Source organism: Taudactylus pleione, unplaced genomic scaffold, assembly GCF_031769625.1.
Source record: "Taudactylus pleione unplaced genomic scaffold, aTauple2 ptg001408l, whole genome shotgun sequence".
Lineage (NCBI taxonomy): Eukaryota > Metazoa > Chordata > Amphibia > Anura > Myobatrachidae > Taudactylus > Taudactylus pleione.
The window spans coordinates 1,531,055-1,552,915 of record NW_028285808.1 but is presented as its reverse complement, the minus strand read 5'-3'; the positions used below and the strand labels follow the sequence as shown (position 1 = coordinate 1,552,915).

The 21,861-nt window shown below is 47.0% G+C and overlaps 1 protein-coding gene across 3 annotated transcripts in view; it reads right to left on the bottom strand.

Annotated features, from left to right (window-relative positions):
- The window catches only part of CRMP1 (collapsin response mediator protein 1), a 104,091-nt gene that overhangs the window by 19,986 nt on the left and 62,244 nt on the right, over positions 1-21,861 (bottom strand). For all 3 annotated transcript variants that reach the window (XM_088463588.1, XM_088463590.1, XM_088463589.1), the window contains exons 5-8: positions 18,589-18,650; positions 17,007-17,087; positions 6,542-6,610; positions 38-158 (exon numbers count right to left, since the gene is read on the bottom strand). In XM_088463588.1, the coding sequence (XP_088319714.1) occupies positions 38-158; positions 6,542-6,610; positions 17,007-17,087; positions 18,589-18,650 (333 nt within the window). The remainder of the gene's footprint in view (positions 1-37; positions 159-6,541; positions 6,611-17,006; positions 17,088-18,588; positions 18,651-21,861) is intronic.

Here is a 21,861-nt window from a genome sequence, read left to right as displayed (position 1 = left end):
CTGGGAAACCCTGGCGACCATGAAAGGAATAGATTACCTCTCTTCCTGGCTTGTGCAATGACGTCAGCAGCGCTCTTGCTCATGACTTTGGTAATGTACACCGGGGAGTTGATCTGACTGGCGATAGCTATGGCTCGGTACACGGCTTCCGCTTCCAGCTAGAAGAAGGAAATGATCACACAATAAGTAGCTCAGAGAGGGATGTGTACTGGAAGATGGCACTGACAGACACTGGCATACTGCTGCAATTCTTTATCCCTATGGTTATTATCATTAGCATTTATTTATAGGGCGTCACGAAGTTCTGCAGCGCCCACAGTTTTTTATGGGGACTGGAAACATAACAGTAGAATGGGATTTGGAAATCGCAGAGATTAAATTAGAGGCATCATTTATGGAAAATTGCATTAAGTTATTGTGCAGCGTTTTTTTCTTCTCCTCGAAACTGTACAGCATGGGGGGGGAGGTATATTACTATTAAACTTTCTAAAAAGTGGAGAAGTCGATAAGTGGAGGTGTTGCCCATGCCAACCAATCAGCTTCTTCCTAACTTTTTAAAGTATGCACTTGATAAATGCTAGCTAGACGCTGATTGGTTGCTATGGGGGAACTTCTCCACTTTCACTTCTCCACTCTTTAGAAGCTTTGATACATTTCCCCCTCTGTCTATTGTCAGAATAACTTATTCTTCGTGTTATAGCTTCCACTGTAAATTACACTTTCAGAGGCATTATTAGCCTTGTCAGCAGAGGCGTAAGTTCATACCAGGAGTTCATACATAGTTGTTGGCGCCCCCCTCCGCTCGCATTCCTTACAAACACCCCAGTCCTAGCAGCAATCACATACACTCCCCCTAAACCACATTTACTACTAACACCCCAGCAGCACCCAGACACACACTCTCCTCCCCCTGCATTCACTTCCAACACTCCAGCAGCACCCAGACACACACTCTCCTCCCCCTGCATTCACTTCCAACACCCCAGCAGCACCCAGACACACACTCTCCTCCCCCTGCATTCACTTCCAACACCCCAGCAGCATCCAGACACACACTCTCAGGGGCTTCCGTTCTTGCACGTTGCTGTTCCCACAGCAATAGCAGAGGCAGCAGGTCTCGTGTGTGTGAGGGGGAAGAACCAACAAAGGAGGGAGGGGCCATGCATTGCAGCCTCTGCTTCGCTCCTTTTATGCACATTGGTGCTGTTTCCATGGTGGAGATCCATCCGTAGAGACCGGACTCCATGGTGGGGGCCCTGGGAGAGGGAGGGCCGCCTAACATGCCCCCTGGGTTCCCTGCTTACTCCTGCTCCAGGGCATATTAAGCATAACCTGGAACAATGGGGGAGGTCAGTGTGCCCCCTTCAGGGCTGGGGTATTTACGCCCCTGCTTGTTGGGGAAGAGAATCCCATGCATTAGCTGTCTTTTCTATTAGCAACAGTATGGTTGCCCATAGGTTGGGTGCTCTGAGGGTGTGCTGAGAGCATGTACGATGAATTGTTGGCTCTGTTGAGTGTGCGCCGAGATCCATCTGATTTTAGATAGGTGTCTTGCACCATGGGTGTGGTACAAAGATCGACTATATAAAGGTCGACATTTAGGACGGCAACATCAGAAGGTTGACTGGTTCTGAATGTCAACAGTAAAAAGGTAGACATGGTCAATCGACCTTCATTCTGTAGACGTGTATTTAGGTCGACAGTGTTAAATGGTCGACACATTTAAGAATGGCAACATTTAACATGTCGATACTATAATGTCACTTACCCAAGTGATGCCACTGGTACAAGTCATACCTCCTAAAAAGTCTGAGAGGAATGCTTTGCTTTACATGGGGAATCTATCGCTGGAACCAGCTGGCAAAAACTACGACTATCGATACCCAGCAACAGCTTTGAGACTTGTTAAGCTTGTTAGGTATCTTATCCCTATGGTCAATCAAACCTTCTAAAGTTAACAGGGGCAGAAGTTACCCATTGCAACCAATAAGCTTCTTGCTATCAGTTTATGGAATGTACGTTCTAGATAAACGATGGGCAACTGTGTCATGTGACAGATTGATCCATTAGGGCAGGGCTGGGTGCAGGGTTTGTATTGTGTCTATTGTGGGCGATATAATGTGTAATGTCTAACATATGTCACATAAATTGTTAATAAATAACCCAATACATTCCTATGCGCATCCATGGACCTTACAATGGGCCTGATTCAGAGATTAACGCAACTGCAATTTGCACGCAGATCGAGCGATTATTTGCCATTGCGCATGCATCACAGTGCGTGTGTGCGAAGACAGCAGTGCATCCGCTCTGTGTTCACGCAGACCGCGGAGGCCCCTTGCATATTGATTGACAGGAAGTGACCATTTGGGGGTGGAAACGGGGTGGTTTGTGAAACGCAGGCGTGCCTGGCCGTTTGAACGCCGTTATGTGGGCATGTATAAATTAGCCACTACAATTGCATACGCAGCTCCGAGCGGCAGAAGAGCTCCCTGGCCTGCCTGTAGCCAGACTTCCGCAAGGGTAAAATGGCCGTCGATGTACTTCGATGGTACCGATGTTTAGTAGGTATGCGTAGTTGTACGCAGGTGAGAAGGCAGTAGTGAGCGTCTTTATGCTCGGGTGATCTTTGCTAACATTAGCATATTTTTGCGTTTTGTACGGAGACGCAGTTGTGGTCGCATTAGTGTACGTCCCTGAATCAAGCCCAATCTCAGGCAACTTCAGTCACAGAAATACATTTATGACTGACTATATTTCCCTGCAAGGTTTGTCTTTTATTGTTTCTGAACTAAGGGTCTGATTCAGAGATGCGCGCTATTCCGATACTTTCGCAGTTGAGCGATTATTGGTTGACTGCACATAAGTCACGGTCACACTGTGCCAAGGTAACTTTATGATGCCGATATTTTTGCAAAGTGAATGACATTCAGGGACCGTTTGTTGGAGGTAACGGGGAGTGGCGGCAAAAAAGTCAGGCGTGTCCCGGGCCGTTTTTTGGGGCATGTTATAGTCTGTGTCTGTGATCTCGTATTCAGATAAAAAGTGGTTCCGACGTTAAGGTCGCCATTCTGCATTACCATAAGGCTACTCAGATGGCCGATTATCGAATGAACTGCGATGGCGGCGGCGTATTTGGACACACTTGCTTAGATCTACGAAGCCGCTGTTGGGTGTCCCAGCACATTTCCAGCGGCTACATCATTAGCATTTGCGCACAGTAGCTGCGTGCGGGATTGCAGCAGCGAATGCCTTAGCGTACATCTCTGTATCAGGCCCTAAGTCACACAAACGTTTGCATTGTTACATAAGTATTAAACTTGAATATTGCACTAATTGTATTTTAACAGCATTATATTTAAATATATATTTTATATAGGCATTTCTGTGATACTGTAACGTTGTGGCTGGAGTAAAAAAACTATCCCAAAGTGCAAAAAATTTCTGACAAGATGATTCTGCGAGATGAAAATGTCACATCGTATGTTTGTATTACACGCTCCCCTGCCTGAGGGGGAAGCGTCTAATTTCCAAGCACAATGGGGCTGATCCAGCATTGTACGCAAGTGCTGAGCGCAGATTCATGATTATCGGGAATCTGTGAGTGTGCAGAATGGGTCCTGCGTAATCGCACACAGCCCCTTTGTTGCATCTGCCTGATTGACAGGTAGAGACATTTAAGGGGTGGTGTGGGGGCGGGGTCGGCCGGTATTCACGGAAACGGGATGTGTCCGCCCTGTTTTCCGGGAGTGGCAAGACCAGGGACTGCTGAAGCTTACTCAGCTGGCCGGCGGCCCGAAGCCATCCACCATCGCAACCAGCGACCACCGATGGTCGCGATGGTGATCCCAGTCTGCAACCTTGGTTGCAGTGGTGGGATCGCAAATGCAGCAGGGGGTGTCATATACTCCCTGCGCATTCGCATATTTGCAAGGACGGTCACGGAATGCAAAGGTGCCTGCGTGTAGCTTTGCTATTCTGTCCGATGCTGAATCACCCCCAGTGTGCAAAGCCTTTTAGCTTGTGTGAATCTAAAGAATGAATTGCTCACAATTCAGCTGATTAATGGCAAAATAGAGAAAGTACAGCAAACACCAGCTAAGGATAAACTTTTGTTATTCCTGATTTATGCACTCAGGGCCTGATTCAGACCCGCTTGCGAGCGCATAGCTTGTGGACGTCCCTACTGACATCACACGTGATGTCAGTAGTGAACTTCCTGCTCTATTAGAGCAGGAAGTTCACTGGGGCTTGCGGTGAACGAGACCCTGCCACAAGGGTCTCGTCGCAAGCCCGATGGTCACGATAATCGTGACCATCGCCAAGCCGCCCACTAAAGCTGCCTTTCACCGTTATCCAACATGGAAGCTTTTCACAATAATAAAAATAGTTTTGAATGACTGAAAACAACCGAAAATCAATGTTTTTCTGTCTGAACTCCCCTTTTGTTCACATTCAGGGCTATTAAGTCACTTTCTGTAATTTGTTTCAGAACAATGCGTGCCAATTGGAGTCTGTGCCGATCGTTCAAGGAAGATGTTAGAGTGAATTCACTAAGCAGTTATAATGTACCATTATTCATGATACTGGCACCAGTGCTGTAGATACACGTGGTGGTAGTAATTAAAGATATTTGAAGGTCCTGGGCAAAGTCGCTTACCTGCTCGCCAGCGATACGGCCACCGGTGCCGGGGGTTGGTGGTGCGGCAGCCTAGCACTGCCCACTCACAGGAAAAGAAAAGGTCTGAGGCTGCTTTAGCAGCCCCTGTAAAAAACAGTGCCCGACTATTGCCAACACCATTAGAAAACTGGGGGCGAGGTATAGGGGAAAGGGAACCTGGGCTGCTAGGAAGTCAGAAGTTTAACTGTGTGCCCAGTCTCCTCTGCACAGGCTATACCCAGCGTAATTCCTCTGTCCGCCATGGAGCGAGGAAGAATTCTATTAGCATTGATCGCCATGAATTTAAAGTCATGCAGAATCTCGCTAAGTTCAGCTTCCACTGGTTTCAGAATTCACCTCAACCATTTTTTTACCATTCACTCCCCACCCCTAATTTAATTTGTCTTACTCCCCAAAAGAAATGTCGTTTTTGCACGGGTATGCAACACTAGGTGCAGTTTGCACCTAGCAAGTGACACTATCGCCAGTGTAAGAGCAACCATCTTGCCTCGCATGGACCATGCAATTTACCCGAAGGCAAGCAGCCCTGTGTACATCGAATTGACTCCCACAATAAAAAAAATATATATAGGTTCCTAATTTGCACCAAACATGAGAAACCAATTAGACGTTTGCTTTCATTGTCTAAATTCCACCAAACAGAGATCTGATTTGTAGCTGTGGCTCAGTCCTCAATGCAATAGTAGTAAATGTCCTTTAGAGGTTTGGCCAAAGATGGGAAGCTAATGCTATACCTCTATGCCTTAACGTAAGAAGATGGGCAGAATTGGTTTGGGAATATTAAGGGTTTATTTACTAAGTGGCGGCTTGTAAAATAGTTCTTAGTAAATGTCCCCCTTAGTGTACTGTCTTAAATAAATGTTACATGCAAAAAGGGAGAACCCTCTGTGCTTAGGTCCGCTGAAGGGAATAATGATGGATCATTGCCCCTCAACCCTGGTTGTGCCCAAGTCAGTTGCCTCTGCGGCTCAACTCCATCCCCGCACTAAGAGCCTGATTCATCACGGATCGCAGCTGCAACAGCATACGTAGATCGGTCGACGGTGCGTACTGCGCATGAGTAAGCTTCGCAATGTGCGTGAGTGAGTTAGCATTGTGATCGCTCTGCGATCACTCACGCAGAAAGAAAGCCATCGCAGAGTGAGTGACAGGAGGTCAGCGTTTGGGGGTGGTGATGGGGGAGTGGTCGGAGAAACGCACGCGTGCCAGTCCACTTGAACGCCGTTGCATGGGCGTGAATAAATTAGCCACTGTGACGGCATACACAGCTTGTGTACTCGCTGCATGCGACGAGGTTAGCAATTTCTGAGACAGGTCAGACCTGCTGTAATTGTGCGTGACGGGCCGATGTTACTCGATGTTACCGAGGTATTACGGCTGTGAGATAGCGGTAGTGGGAGGTAGTGGGCGTCTCTATGCTGGCTGTGCGATGGCTTTGCGATTGTAGTCATTATCATATTTTCGCAGCAGACCTCCGTGCGTAAACGCAGCTGCGATCGCAATAGCAATCCGTAGTGAATCAGGTCCTAAGTCTATAGCTTACCTTATGCAATCACCTATTAAATAATGTCTCAAACTACTTCTCAATATTACATTTAAGAAACTAATGCTACAACAAATCTGTCCCAATAAAGCCAGTCTGCCCTTTCAGGGGCCCATACTAAGCCCAGTGTAGGCATACCTTTGCAGCGGATAAGCACACAAATCAATGTGCATCCCTGCTACACGGACCTATCGGTCTTCAGCAATTCTGATTTGCTTCCTCATACTTTTCAGGGACATAAAAAGATCGGCCACCGATATAAACCCTGAGAGCCGGAAAGATAAACAGAGGAAACTTGGCAGGAGTAGGGACGTTACCTCTTCAGGCCGGCTCAGGGCATGCCCTTCTGGTCCCGTGATGCCCATCTCCAAGATCCGCTTCTGTTCCTATTCGTCACAAATTGAAATGCTGTTTAGTAGGTGGAAAAAAGGGTTCTAACGATAATCTTATACATAAAAGACACACACTGATCAAATAAATCTAATTAATAATTCAAAGGCACAGATTCTCCCGTCACTAGCTATACTAACAATCATACAGCCCTCCGGCATTCTGCTGGCTTCACACGCACAAAAAAAATCGGTGTACTTCAAAGTTAACTCCATTCAAAAAATGTTTTTGCCTAATTGTAATCGTTAAGCCGGGATACTACAAATTACTGAAGGCCTGATGCATAATTGGTTGTATGTTGCTCCCATATTGCATGCATAGAAAAAATGCTCATATTTCACCTGTAAGCAGAGTTGTACCTATCCTGCTCATACTCACCTGTAAGCAGAGTTGTACCTATCCTGCTCATATTCACCTGTACGCAGAGTTGTACCTATCCTGCTCATACTCACCTGTAAGCAGAGTTGTACCTATCCTGCTCATATTCACCTGTACACAGAGTTGTACCTATCCTGCTCTTACTCACCTGTAAGCAGAGTTGTACCTATCCTGCTCATATTCACCTGTACGCAGAGTTGTACCTATCCTGCTCATATTCACCTGTACACAGAGTTGTACCTATCCTGCTCATACTCACCTGTAAGCAGAGTTGTACCTATCCTGCTCATATTCACCTGTACGCAGAGTTGTACCTATCCTGCTCATATTCACCTGTACACAGAGTTGTACCTATCCTGCTCTTACTCACCTGTAAGCAGAGTTGTACCTATCCTGCTCATATTCACCTGTACGCAGAGTTGTACCTATCCTGCTCATATTCACCTGTACACAGAGTTGTACCTATCCTGCTCATATTCACCTGTAAGCAGAGTTGTACCTATCCTGCTCATATTCACCTGTACGCAGAGTTGTACCTATCCTGCTCATACTCACCTGTAAGCAGAGTTGTACCTATCCTGCTCATATTCACCTGTAAGCAGAGTTGTACCTATCCTGCTCATATTCACCTGTACGCAGAGTTGTACCTATCCTGCTCATATTCACCTGTAAGCAGAGTTGTACCTATCCTGCTCATATTCACCTGTACGCAGAGTTGTACCTATCCTGCTCATACTCACCTGTAAGCAGAGTTGTACCTATCCTGCTCATATTCACCTGTAAGCAGAGTTGTACCTATCCTGCTCATATTCACCTGTACACAGAGTTGTACCTATCCTGCTCATATTCACCTGTACGCAGAGTTGTACCTATCCTGCTCATATTCACCTGTAAGCAGAGTTGTACCTATCCTGCTCATACTCACCTGTAAGCAGAGTTGTACCTATCCTGCTCATATTCAGCTGTAAGCAGAGTTGTACCTATCCTGCTCATATTCACCTGTAAGCAGAGTTGTACATATCCTGCTCATATTCACCTGTAAGCAGAGTTGTACCTATCCTGCTCATATTCACCTGTAAGCAGAGTTGTACCTATCCTGCTCATACTCACCTGTAAGCAGAGTTGTACCTATCCTGCTCATATTCACCTGTAAGCAGAGTTGTACCTTTCCTGCTCATATTCACCTGTAAGCAGAGTTGTACCTATCCTGCTCATATTCACCTGTAAGCAGAGTTGTACCTATCCTGCTCATATTCACCTGTACGCAGAGTTGTACCTATCCTGCTCATATTCACCTGTAAGCAGAGTTGTACCTATCCTGCTCATATTCACCTGTAAGCAGAGTTGTACCTTTCCTGCTCATATTCACCTGTAAGCAGAGTTGTACCTATCCTGCTCATATTCACCTGTAAGCAGAGTTGTACCTATCCTGCGGTGCACCCACCACCTGGTCTGTTGCTAGCACCACCTTACACTAGGTGCAAGAAATACGCCTGCAAATATCTATATTTTCAATTATGTCCAACTTTGCAGAGTCTGCAGTTGCACGGACACAGCTGCACTAAGCTTAGGCTCGGTGAAAACCCTCCGTTACCGTACGCCTCTTCAGTTGTGAGTGTAGATGCAATGTGCAATGCATGCACCTCTGCTTCACCCCTGCCGGCACAAAGTGAAAACATACAAAATGTCCTCCGCCAACAGGTATCTGTTCAACTCTATATCAGGCCCACAGTGGACTTTACTGGTTGTTTCTATCATAATTAGAGATGTTGCTAAGAAAAGATCTGGAATTGACAGGGCAGGATGTACTAAACTGAAAAATGCAGTAAACCCCCAAAAATGCAGTTTTCAAAGGTTTACCGTATTTCCCAAATGTACTAAGCACCGGCATGCAATGCATAGCGGTGCTTCGTCCAATGGGTAACACCATCTTCAGGTGGCGTTACCCAATAGAAGCCTAGGGGCTTCTTACTGGGATGCCCCCTGAAAGGGATCAGATTCCTTCTGCGCATAGGGACTTCTATCTTAGGCTATCGCAAAGGACAACTCTTATCAGGAGAGCTGTCCTTTGTGATTTTATTCGCATTTCTAAGTACATACCGGGGTAATTAACCCTGATATATACCAGATAAGAGGAGGAATGTACCACATTGTGGATGCGATGCTTAGTACATCCCGCCCACAGACTGAAAACAAGCTTGTGCGCCTTTAGTTATCAGCAAGACAATTCAAGCATAAATAATAGTTCAAATAAGTTGCAGTAGCTAGTAAAATGTTTTCAGTAATTAAACATCATTTTTATAAACTGCAAAAACAGATAACCCTTAACGCTGCATTAATGTTGTCCTGTTTCATTGTTGCTTTTCACACAAACTGTAAGAAAAGAAGAACACAATTCACCTACAGTAGGGGGATATTTACTAAAGTGCGGGTTTTTAGAAGTGGAGATGTTGCCCATAGCAACCAATCAGATTTTAGCTATTATCCTCTAGAAGGTGCTAGATAAATGATAAGTAGAATCTGATTGGTTGCTATGGGCAACATCTCCACTTCTAAAAACCTGCACTGAAACTTGTGGGCTTCATGGCATTCTCACCTCTCCTTACTTAGCTTTGTGTCTTCCCCGCTCTGTGCTATTTCCTGCTCCCCACTGAGCTTAATTTAATTTGGAAGACCCAGAATGCTGTCTCGTGAGTAACAATTCCCTTATAGTATTACCTATCAAACAGCAGGGAGCTCATTAAGCACATGTGGCAACTACTGGGGCACTGATAGGTCCCATAGCTGCTGGTACCAATGTAGTTATACCCATGGGTGCCATGGAAAAGATGATAACGACACAGCTTCCCAATATAAGTGGTAGATTCTCTTACACTGTATGAATGTGCGCTGTGTATGGGCATGGCCGGTCATGTACAGGGATTACGTTGTGTCATAAACTGGAAGACACGTAATTGTATGTTATTGATGCAACTGGTGGCGATACCAGATGATAATTACCGGACAAGTTAAGAGAATATTAATAAATAGGCCTCATTATTGCAGTCATCAAATGTTCCCCATAATGTAAGCTCAAACATTTTATTTAGAGATATATATATATATGTAACTGGTGGATTTTTTGTTTAGAAGAAACATTGCATTGTGGCAGAATCCTAATTTTAGTCCAGGTCTTGACTGGCATTTCATTAACTGGTGACATTCTGTATCTTTTACCAGGAGGCTACAATCAGGTAATAGAAGAGAAAAAAATCTATAACGCTATCAAACTCGATATTGTGTTCTGCATCAAACCTATTTATTTCACATGAAATATAGGAATTAATATATTTTTAAAAATCACCAAAACATAAAATTAAATTTCTATATAAGAATCTAACTCAGACTGACAGAGAAATACTGGGTGAGGACTTGCCAGACCTGGCAAAGGGATATCTCAGATATAGGTGAACCAAGGACTATTTTATTATATTTTTAAAACATCTGAAACTACATCCTACATCTCCCCTACTCCTACATGTCCCCTGCTCCTACATGTCCCCTGCTCCTACATGATCCCTACTCCTACATCTCCCCTGCTCCTACATCTCCCCTGCTCCTACATCTCCCCTGCTCCTACATCTCCCCTGCTCCTACATCTCCCCTACTCCTACATCTCTCCTGCTCCTACATCTCCCCTACTCCTACATCTCCCCTACTCCTACATCTCCCCTGCTCCTACATCTCCCCTACTCCTACATGTCCCCTACTCCTACATGTCCCCTACTCCTACATGTCCCCTGCTCCTACAGCTCCCCTACTCCTACATCTCCCCTACTCCTACATGTCCCCTGCTCTTACATCTCCCCTACTGCTACATGTCCCCGACTCCTACATCTCCCCTACTCCTACATGTCCCCTGCTCTTACATGTCCCCTACTCCTACATGTTCCCTACTCCTACATCTCCCCTACTCCTACATCTCTCCTACTCCTACATGTCCCCTACTCCTACATGTCCCCTGCTCTTACATCTCCCCTGCTCCTACATCTCCCCTACTGCTACATGTGCCCTGCTCCTACATCTCCCTTACTCCTACATGTCCCCAACTCCTACATCTCCCCTACTCCTACATCTCCCCTACTCCTACATGTCCCCTACTCCTACATGTCCCCTGCTCTTACATCTCCCCTACTCCTACATGTTCCCTACTCCTACATCTCCCCTACTCCTACATCTCTCCTACTCCTACATGTCCCCTGCTCTTACATCTCCCCTGCTCCTACATCTCCCCTGCTCCTACATCTCCCCTACTCCTACATGTCCCCTGCTCCTACATGTCCCCTGCTCTTACATCTCCCCTACTCCTACATGTTCCCTGCTCCTACATCTCCCCTACTCCTACATCTCCCCTGCTCCTACATCTCCCCTACTCCTACATCTCCCCTACTCCTACATGTCCCCTGCTCTTACATCTCCCCTACTTCTTCATGTTCCCTGCTCCTAGAGCTCCCCTCCTCCTACATCTCCGCTGCTCCTACATGTCCTTTACTCCTACATGTCCCCTGCTCTTACATCTCCCCTACTTCTTCATGTTCCCTGCTCCTAGAGCTCCCCTCCTCCTACATCTCCGCTGCTCCTACATGTCCTTTGCTCCTACATTTCCTCTGCTCCTACATGTCCTCTTCTCCTACATGTCTCTTACTCCTACATGTCCCCTGCGCCTCCTACATGTCCTCTACTCCTACATGTCCCCTGCTCTTATATCTCCCCTACTCCTTCATGTTCCCTGCTCCTACAGCTCCCCTCCTCCTACATCTCCCCTGCTCCTACATGTCCTCTTCTCCTACATTTCCTCTGCTCCTACATGTCCCCTGCTCCTCCTACATGTCCTCTACTCCTACATGTCTCCTGCTCCTACATGTCCTCTACTCCTACATGTCTCCTGCTCCTACATGTCCCCTGCTCCTACATTTCCTCTGCTCCTACATGTCCCCTGCTCCTCCTACATGTCCCCTACTCCTACATGTCCCCTGCTCCTACATGTCCCCCTGCACACACATTTATTAGAAATGATTTGTGCTGGCAGAAGAGCAGTTCTACTGGGTATAGATGAAGGAAAATGGAGACTATAATCAAAATGGGACTTTATCTGAAGGCATTAGTGTTTGGAAGGTACAACGACTTAAAGTCTTTCCTCCCAAACTTTCCATTCTTGGAACCCTGCTACCCATGAGTTCCCAACAGCTGTCCAGACCGGTAAGAAAGGTAATTTATTTATTTGCTTCCCCAGATCTTCCCTTGAGGCCACGATTAGTGGCACTCGTCATCCACAATTTTAATGTGTACGCAGAGGCTGAGGACCTCATTCAGAGTCGGTTGTTGCGGCCGCACGGTCGTACGGGAAAAGGGGCCGGATATGCAAATGATGCCCTCGCAAGTTGCGTCCCTAAGATCGGGTCGGTAGCTGGCCGACCAAGGGGAGGAAGCGGCCGGAAGACAAAAAAATACGCCCACTTCTCGTACGCATTACACGTCATCTCCGGGCATATAAGGATTAATCGAGACCATCGGGAACCATCGGAACTGGTCGTAAAACTTAAGGTTGACCATACCCTCTCTTAAGCTCTGCGATCATGAAAGTGTAAAAACCTCCCATGTTACATGTGCCATGACGCTACTTTGTTAATTATGCACTCCCATAAAACGCCGTTCGCATAATTAGGCACGCCTGCGTTCGGATCTCCACTCCCCCGTTTTCAAGCACCTTCCCCTGTTACCACCCACAAACGCCTCAATCTGTCACTCAAACTACCGACCTGGCTGTGTTCAAGGAGAGAGAAATTTCTGATCGTAGCAGCTAGTTTGTGTACGCGCATTGCAAACTTTACGCATGCGCAGTTTAGCGAACATCGGTGGAGTACGACCGTGCGGCCGCTACGACCGACCCTGAATGAGGTCCTGAGTTCCACTTGAGCCCCGCAGCGAAGGGTTAATTATTAAGTCTTTAACATTTCTTCAGTTCCTTAATACTAGGGGGCATATTCATCACAATCCGAATCTTAGATGCAGAATGGCTGAGATAAATTTTCACCCAATATCACAATGCGATATTTCAATACATCACAAGGATGTATCAAGGATCGAATGCAGGGACAGAGCTTGCGATAAAGCTCTGTCCCTACGAATCCACTTCACACACTTTTCACTATATTTTTTGCAAAAAATACAGTCAGAAGCTGTCCGCACATGCGCCGCCGGCTCACCCATCCCCTCTTCAGCTTACACTTACCTGCACAGCCCCAGAGGACCACACCGGAACACAGATCACCGGTCCCTGGATGCAGGTAAGTGTTTGGGGGTTTTTTTTACTATTTTTTTCTTTAAAGTGATCAGGGTGTGGTCTATTTAGACCACAAAGCTGATCACAGGGGCCGGCTCCCGGCTCTGCTCTGCCTATCAGATAGAGCCATCTGAAGATAGTGCTATTAACACAGAGCTTCCCTCTGTATTTTTTCAGTTTATTTTTAGTAAATCTGAGCAGATCACATTTCCCATTACAAGTACGGGAAATGTGATCTGCTTACTAAAAATAATAAGAGATATGGTGAGAACTTACCTTTATTATCTATATTCCTGCGAGGTCCATAGGGTTCCACAGGAAACCTTGGGGTATAGGCATAGCTACATCCATCGGGCACCAAATAGTTAAATCTTTCATTCCAGGATGCACCGGGGCCCCCTCTCCTATACTCCGCCCCCAGGCCAAGGCACCTTCAGTTTTAGTAGCAAGCCATAGGCCGGAGGAGGAGGAAAACAGAGAGAAGGAAGTCTGGAACACACAAGATTCACAATCTCACAGAGAAGAAGATGGAAAAACGATGACCAGAACTAAACCCATTGAAGCACAGGTGCGACAGAGTGGGAGTCCTGTGGAACCCTATGGACCTTGCAGAAATACAGCTAACAAAGGTAAGTTCTTACTATATCTCTTATTTTCTGCAGTGGGTTCCATAGGGTATCCACAGGATACTTTGGGGATGTCCCAAAGCAGTACCCTCAAGGGCGGGGACGCTCCTGTGCAGAAAAGAGAATCCGTCACCCAAAGGAAACATCCTGAGAGGCAAAGGTATCAAAAGTTTAATACCTGACAAAGGTTATGGACAGAGGACCACGTGGCGGCCTTACGAAGCTAAACAGCCGAGGCGCCACGGCGAGCTGCCCATGAAGGACCCGTAGACCGAGTAGAATGAGCAGCAACCGAGGGCGGTACTAGAATGCCCTCATGAGTGTAAAGTGGCCCACACACTTACATGACCAGCATAAGATCAGATTCATCATACGATTTCACTACGACTCCCCGGAGCTCCCTGGCAGTCCCGGCAGCATGTTTGTTGTTTTTCTTAGCACACAATCTGTCGTAAGATCGATCCTGTGTCTCACAGGCTCATTAGGGAAACAGTCATTGAAATGACTTGAATTTACACACGATGGATCGCATGAACAAAATAAATGGCACGATCTGCACACGGTACGATGGACAATATGTGTTGCACATCTGATCATAAGATCCGATAATAGGAGCTGCGGGAGCGCGCATCGGATCTTATCTTACTAAAATAATACACGACTTTCACAAGATCCATCTTATGACTCATTGAAAATCGTGCAATCGGCCCGAAATGGTGTAGGTGTATGGGGGCCTTAAGCCTTAGAGATCGCCATGCGAATCCACCTCGCCAATGTCGCCTAGCAGCCGGTCGTCTGGTGCTCCAAGGCTGTTTCTTGGGCTTGGCAGCCTTTTTGGTCCCTGAGGGTCTTGGAAAGAACTGCACCTTAGGCTTACCTTGTGGACGATAGGGCCAAAAGGATGAGGTGCCAGACCCAGATGGAGCCGGAGCTGAAGGCAGACATGCAATTTTGTCCAAGTCGGGGCCAAACAGGACCTGACCATTAAGGTAAGCATTCCAAACCCCATCTTGGATTCAGCATCCGACCTCCAAGAGCATAACCACAAAGAGCGGCGAACAGACACCGCCGCCGCGGAAATCCTAGAAGTCAGAAGGCTCACATCCAAAGCTGCTTCATTAATGTACGCAGCGGAATCTCAGAGATTGCCCACTAACACTACCTGCTCACTGGTAGCCTCAGAAAGGTATGCTTCCAAAGTGTCCGCCCATCATACCATGGCCCGAGCCACCCAGCAGACTGCCATAGCCGGTCTGGAGGCCCCTCCAGCGAGGGAGAAAATAGACTTAAGGCATACTTCCACCTTATGGTCTGTAGCATAGGTAATGTCGCACTTTTCACTAAGCGCGTCACATGAGAATCCACCTGAGGAGGAGACTCCCATTTGGTGAAATAATTCACTGCAAAAGGGGGTATGTATAGGCTAGATGCTTTTGAGGTTGAAACCGTTTCCCCAGAGACTTCCACGCCTCCTCTAAATGATCCACTAGCTGACCAGATAGGGGAAAACCTGCAGCGGCACCCTTAACATCCTTAAAGTAAGCATACGTAAGCGTAGCTGCGGGGAGGCTGTCGTCTGTAATTACCATGGCCATACGGACTGCTCGAAAATATATCTTAGACTTAACCTCAACCTCTGTCAGACAAATCCACTAGTTCGCCGGTATCTGAGAACATGTCATCCTTATCATACTGTGTAGTCGAGGGGTGACAATAACGGTCTCTTAGCAGGCTTAAGCGGCGGTTCTTGCAACCTGTCTGTTAGGTTCTGCACCGTGGCGTACAGAGAGTTCACCCAAACAGGTTCCGCTTGGGAAATAAACTGTTGAGGGGGGCACTGTGCTACCACCATCTGTCCAGGGACCCCTAGTACGGGGGACGGGACTACCGCCTGGTGAGTGAACCCCAACTGAGGGAATGCAGGGGGGCAGGCAACCGATCCACTAGGACATGCCACACTTGTGCAAAACAAGCCCATGCTGGGTACGGCAAGATTACCAGGAATGGCCAAGCACACAGTACATAAACCATCCTGAAGTAGAGCCCCCTCCCCTACACCTGCTTTACACCTGGAGCAGGAAAATAGGAGAGGTGCACCAAGTGACACAGAATCCTCACTCCCTGACATCTTGGTATGTGAGCCACCACACAGTAATAACCACTATAAACTGTGAGGCAAATACCCACCCTGACAGCACTTGCACCGTGAGGGCAGAGAAAGAATTAAAGATATAGGGATAGTAAAAAATGGCTGACAGTAGAAATACAGGCAGACAGCGCTAGCATAAAGTCACACACCATGCAGAGGTGTACCTGCAAAATCGCGCTAGCATCAACTATCCAGACCTACAGTCTGTTAGGAAAAGCGCTGCATACACCGACCTTTCTTGGAGGAGAGGTATGCAAGGGGGACCCAGGCTCCGCATCCTGACACCAGCGTCTTTGCAGCAAGGAAAATGGCCACCGGAGAGGACAGAGGAGGTGGGCCCAAGAGCAGGATCGCTGCCTCAGCCCGCCAGACCGCAGTGGAAAGGCGCTGATAGCAGCGGGGGAGAGGCCTCCTGTGCGCTGTAGGGACAGCGCTCACCCCTGGCAGGTAATTTACCCCCTGGGATGCTGGAGCGTGTTCCGTAACGCTCCAGCCCCGCATCCCTGGTGATCTAGTGTGAGCGCAGGCTCAGTGCCTGGCTCCACTATACTGCCATCCCACGGGAGCCCCCAGCCCTGGGGACATTGGACTGTGTCTCAGCGGGCGTCTACCTCAGATGCCCGCTGCTTACCTGAGTTGCTCCCCCTGCGTTCCGGCCACAGTCCAGGGCTCCCCGGGGCTTCCTGCTAGCTGGAACCCCCAAGCTGCCACCGAGTTCCCCGGATCAGTACCGGTGGTGCTCCAAAAGCTCTTTAATAAAGTCATGTGATAATAAAATAACGTGAATGGGGTGTGGAAACACCCTTCTTCATATTTATTTTACTAAAAATAATATTGATGAATAGGCCCCTAAAACTCATCAACCGCATTCATATTTTTGTATTGTTTCAGAAAATTGCATCAAAGTAAACACATACCTGAGCTATTAAGTCACCATTTTCCGCATGTACCATAACTACAGCACCGTGGTCCTTGAGAAAGGTAAAAATGTCATACATCTGAAAAGGACAAAAAGCAACGTATTAGGAAAATAACATTTTAACATTGTTAGCATAATGTGGTAATAAATACATAATCGGAGCTTAGAATTATATTTATCATACCTAAAGAGGACAAAGGGAGGAGTTACCCATAGCAACCGATCAGCTTCTAGCTCTCATTTTTTTTTTAGAATGTACTAGATAAATGAGAGCTACAATTTAATTAGTTCCTCTTGGTCTCCACTTTTCCTCTTTAGAAAGTTTGATAAATCTCCACCATAGCTCAGTTTAAAGAAAACATACCCAATAGGAAATATAACTCAAATGTATATGAAAAACTAGTATTTAAATAAGTATTACAGTGGGCAACATAAATACGCCATTTGGATCTATGCTGCTATTAGTAATATTCCATGTATAGTAAAATGAAAAAAATCACTTCACAAAGGAAGAATATACAAATCTCTGTTGGGGGGGATGAGAACAAAGGTCATCTGTATGCAGACAAATGGCGTCATGACAGCCCGATGCACTGGCCCCAGTTACACCAGTCATAACTAAGCCTCCTTATGTACAGAAAGAATAACCATCATTCAAATACAATGAGTCAAAGTACAGAGCATAGACGGCCAAAGAGCTGTCATAAAGACTGACAGTGGCGCTTGTGTACAGAGGATAGCAGTCCCGATCATGCACATTACATGAAGAGTCAATATATAGTGCTCTTCCTCTTCTCAGTCTATGGGGCATATTCAATTGGGCGCGAGGTTTAGCGAGGAAAAAACCTTGCACCCCTCGGGCCCAATTTTGGATATCCTCGGGTATGTGTGCTCCTGAAACCCGTGGTATCCAATTTAAAAAAAAAAGTGGCCGCGGGGTTTTCAGCTCAGAAAACCCCACGCCGCGTAAAAATATATAGTTCTGCCAGCGCCCATTCCGGGGAGGGCACACAGACACTGGGGGGACCACACACACCGGGGGGTCACACACAGACACAACACACACTCACTCACACACACTAACACACACTGACATACTCACCCTGCTGCAGAAGAGCCGGCTTCCGAAGCAGGATGCAGAAGACAGCGCTGCAGAAGGTGAGTAATTATGGACTAATTAAGCTAATTGGAATCTTCCAATTGATTATTTAGACCTCAGGGGGGGTGCCGCCGGGGTCCCAGAGCAAGTCCCACTGATTTTTCCTAAAATTAACGATTATAGAAAAAAAATCACACTTGCTCTGGAGGTGCAAGGAAAAAAAGCTCCCGGCGCTCAAAATAGAAAAAAACACGCACCTAATTGGATAGCAAAAATCCCGCACTTGCAGGAAAAACCACGCAGGTGCAGGATTTTTGCAATTCTCGCGCCCAATTGAATATGTCCCTATGTATGACATGTTGGAATGGTAGGACAAGCCCTTTTAATGCTACGCTAGTGACAAACACTTCCTTCTTTCCCCAGAATTCCTAAATGGTTATTGGAGATATACTGTAACCCAAAAATGTACAGAAGGAAGTACCTGGCTATCTGACATTTGGTATAGATCTTTGTAGGCCATGTACACCTGAAATGAATTTACACCTGTAACAAAGACAAAATGCAAAACACTGTTAAGATTCTTACAATGATGATAATTCATAGTGACATTATAGATATTATTAAATAACCATAGTACAAAAAGTATTGATATGCTGTAACCAGCAACCAATCAGATATTAGATTTCATTAGTCTAACTACACCAGACTCCTAAATGACAATGTATGATTGGTTGTTGTTGGTAACAGCACACAATAAGTCTTTGCACCATTTTGCTATATAAGCCCATGAGGCTCCTGTGAGTTTAAAGGGTAACTTGACATAAAACTGAAAAAGTAGTTTTGGGTGTAGTCCATTAGGGTGAACTCTAATGCGGAATATGAATAACACCCTGGTCCAGTTTTCCTCCCAACCACGCAGGTTCTCTAATGTCTGTAATGGCTCACCAAGGCTTCTGAGATCAGGAAAATAGGATTTTGGTACTTACCGATATATCCCTTTCTCCGATTCCACAGGGGACACTGGAGCCTGAGGGCCTGATTCAGAGCCGGACGCTATTTGCGCTCGCTCGTTCAGAAAAAGGGGCCGGCTATTTAAATTGAGCGCTCGCTCTTTGCGGTCTGTTGACGCCTCTATGTCTGAGCGAGCGAGCGAAACATGCGCTGGCTATTTTGTAAAGACGCCCCCTGGCCGCTCACATCCTACGTCATCTCTGCTATTTATTTGATTAATCGAGTACATCGAAAGGCGTCTGAACTGCTCGCAGTGCTTGTGGTTGGATTTTCCTACCGCAATCATGCGAACAGTTCAGGCTAAGAAACAACCAAGTGACGTGGTCGATAACGCTGCTTTGTTAATTATGCACACCCTTAAAACGCCCGTTTTGACCGTTTGGCACGCCTGCGTTCGGATCACCACTCCCCGTTTTCAAGCACCTTCCCCTGTTACCACCCACAAACGCCTCATCCTGTCACTCAAATTAGCAGGCACTCGCTATTTTGCGAGCGCTCAATTTCCGACTGCAATGACTGGTTGGCGCATGCGCATTACGACCCATACGCATGCGCAGATGTGCGAACATCACTCGGAGCGAATGAGCAGCCGCTTACAAGCGGCTCTGAATCAGGCCCTCAGTACAATGGGGTATAGGAGTGTGTTAACCGGGAGCGGGCACCTTTAAATAAAAAACTACTGGTAGCTAGCTCCTCCCCCTCTATACCCCCCCCCCAGGTCAGTCTAAAAACAACTGTGCCCGAAGGGAGCTGGAACGTAAGGAGGAGACAGAAAAGCTACATTAATCACATATACATAAGAAAACAACATATACATGAAAACAAGAACAGGTCAGTCAGACAACATTAAAGGCAAACCGGCGTCTGAACCTGTAAAACAGTAACAATGCAGGTAGAACAGCGTAGGGAGGGTGTCCAGTGTCCCCTGTGGAATCGGAGAAAGGGATTTATCGGTAAGTACCAAAATCCTGTTTTCTCCTTCATCCACCAGGGGACACTGGAGCCTCAGTACAATGGGGACGTCCCAGAGCTTACATCCCGGGTGGGAGAGCGCTGAGAGCCCTGCAACACCGCACGGCCAAACTCCGAAGCGGAGGCCGCAAAAGTATCAAAACGATAGAATCGTAGGAAGGTATGCGTGCCTGACCAAGTGGCTGCTCTACAAAGCTGGTTTAAGGAAACCCCGCGAGCAGCTGCCCATGAAGGACCTACCGAGCGCGTAGAATGCGCCGTAATAGGACCCAGTGGTTGTTCGGAAGCCACCACATATGCTTGCCTAACAGTGAAGCGAATCCATCTAGAAATGGTCTGTTTGGAGGCCGGCCAACCTGGACGGGCCACATCAAACCGAATGAACAAAGCATCTGATTTACGGAGGGAGGCAGTCCTGTCAACGTAAATCCGGAGTGCTCTGACTACATCCAAGGATCTTGAATTGGAAGAGTCATCCTTAAACACCGGAACCACGATAGGCTGGTTTATATGGAAAGCTGTCACCACTTTTGGAAGAAAAGCCCTTTGAGTACGCAGCTCCGCCCTATCTTCATGGAAAATAAGATAAGGAGGGCGGCAGGATAAAGCACTGAGTTCTGACACACGCCTTGCCGAAGCGAGTGCCAAAAGCAGAACCACCTTCCAGGTTAAGTACTTTATCTCCACGCTCTGTAATGGCTCAAAGGTATCAGACTGGAGGAAGGCCAACACCAAATTCAAATCCCATGGTGCCATGGGAGGCACAAAAGGAGGTTGAATCCTCACAACTCCTTGGAGAAAAGTCTGTATATCCGGGAGCAAAGCCAATTTTCTCTGAAAGAAAATGGACAACGCGGATACCTGTACCTTTAATGAACCAAGACGAAGGCCTGCTGTGAGACCAGCCTGAAGAAAAAGAAGGAGACGTGATACCTTAAAGACTGACGGAGGAGAATTACGTCTCTCACACCAAGCCACATATGTCTTCCATATGCGGTAGTAATGTTGAGAAGTGACTTCTTTCCTAGCACGAATCATTGTGGGAATCACACTAGACGGAATACCCTTTTTTCTGAGGACGGCCCTTTCAGTAGCCAGGCCGTCAAACGAAGCCGCCTTAAGTCGCGATAAACAAATGGGCCCTGAAGAAGGAGTTCGTCCTGAAGAGGCAGTGGCCACGGCTCGTCTATTAACAGATTCTGTATCAGGGAGTACCACGCTCGTCTGGGCCAATCTGTTGCTATCAGAAGCACCTTGATCACTTCTTGGTGGTTTTCTTTGAAGCAGACGCGGAATGAGCGGAAACGGAGGGAATAGGTAGACGTAATGAAACTTCCACGGAGCTGGCAGTGCGTCCACTGCAGCGGCTCATGGGTCCTTTGTTCTGGAGTAGTAAACTGGTAGTTGGTGGTTTAACCTTGACGCCATAAGGTCGGCTTGAGGATAGCCCCACCTCAGAGTTAGTTGCTGGAACACCTGAGGATTGAGTGACCATTCCCCTGGATGAACATCCTGCCGACTGAGGTAGTCGGCCTCCCAGTTTTCTACTCCTGGGATGAAGATCGCAGAAATCACTACTGCAAATTCCTCTGCCCAAAGCAGAATCCTTGTTACCTCCCTCATGGCGGCTCTGCTTTTTGTCCCGCCCTGCCTGTTTATATACGCCACTGCAGTAGCGTTGTCCGACTGGACTCTGATTGCCTGCCCCTCCAGCAGCGGATGCGACAGCTAGAGAGCATAAAATACCGCTCTCAACTCTAGGATATTTATG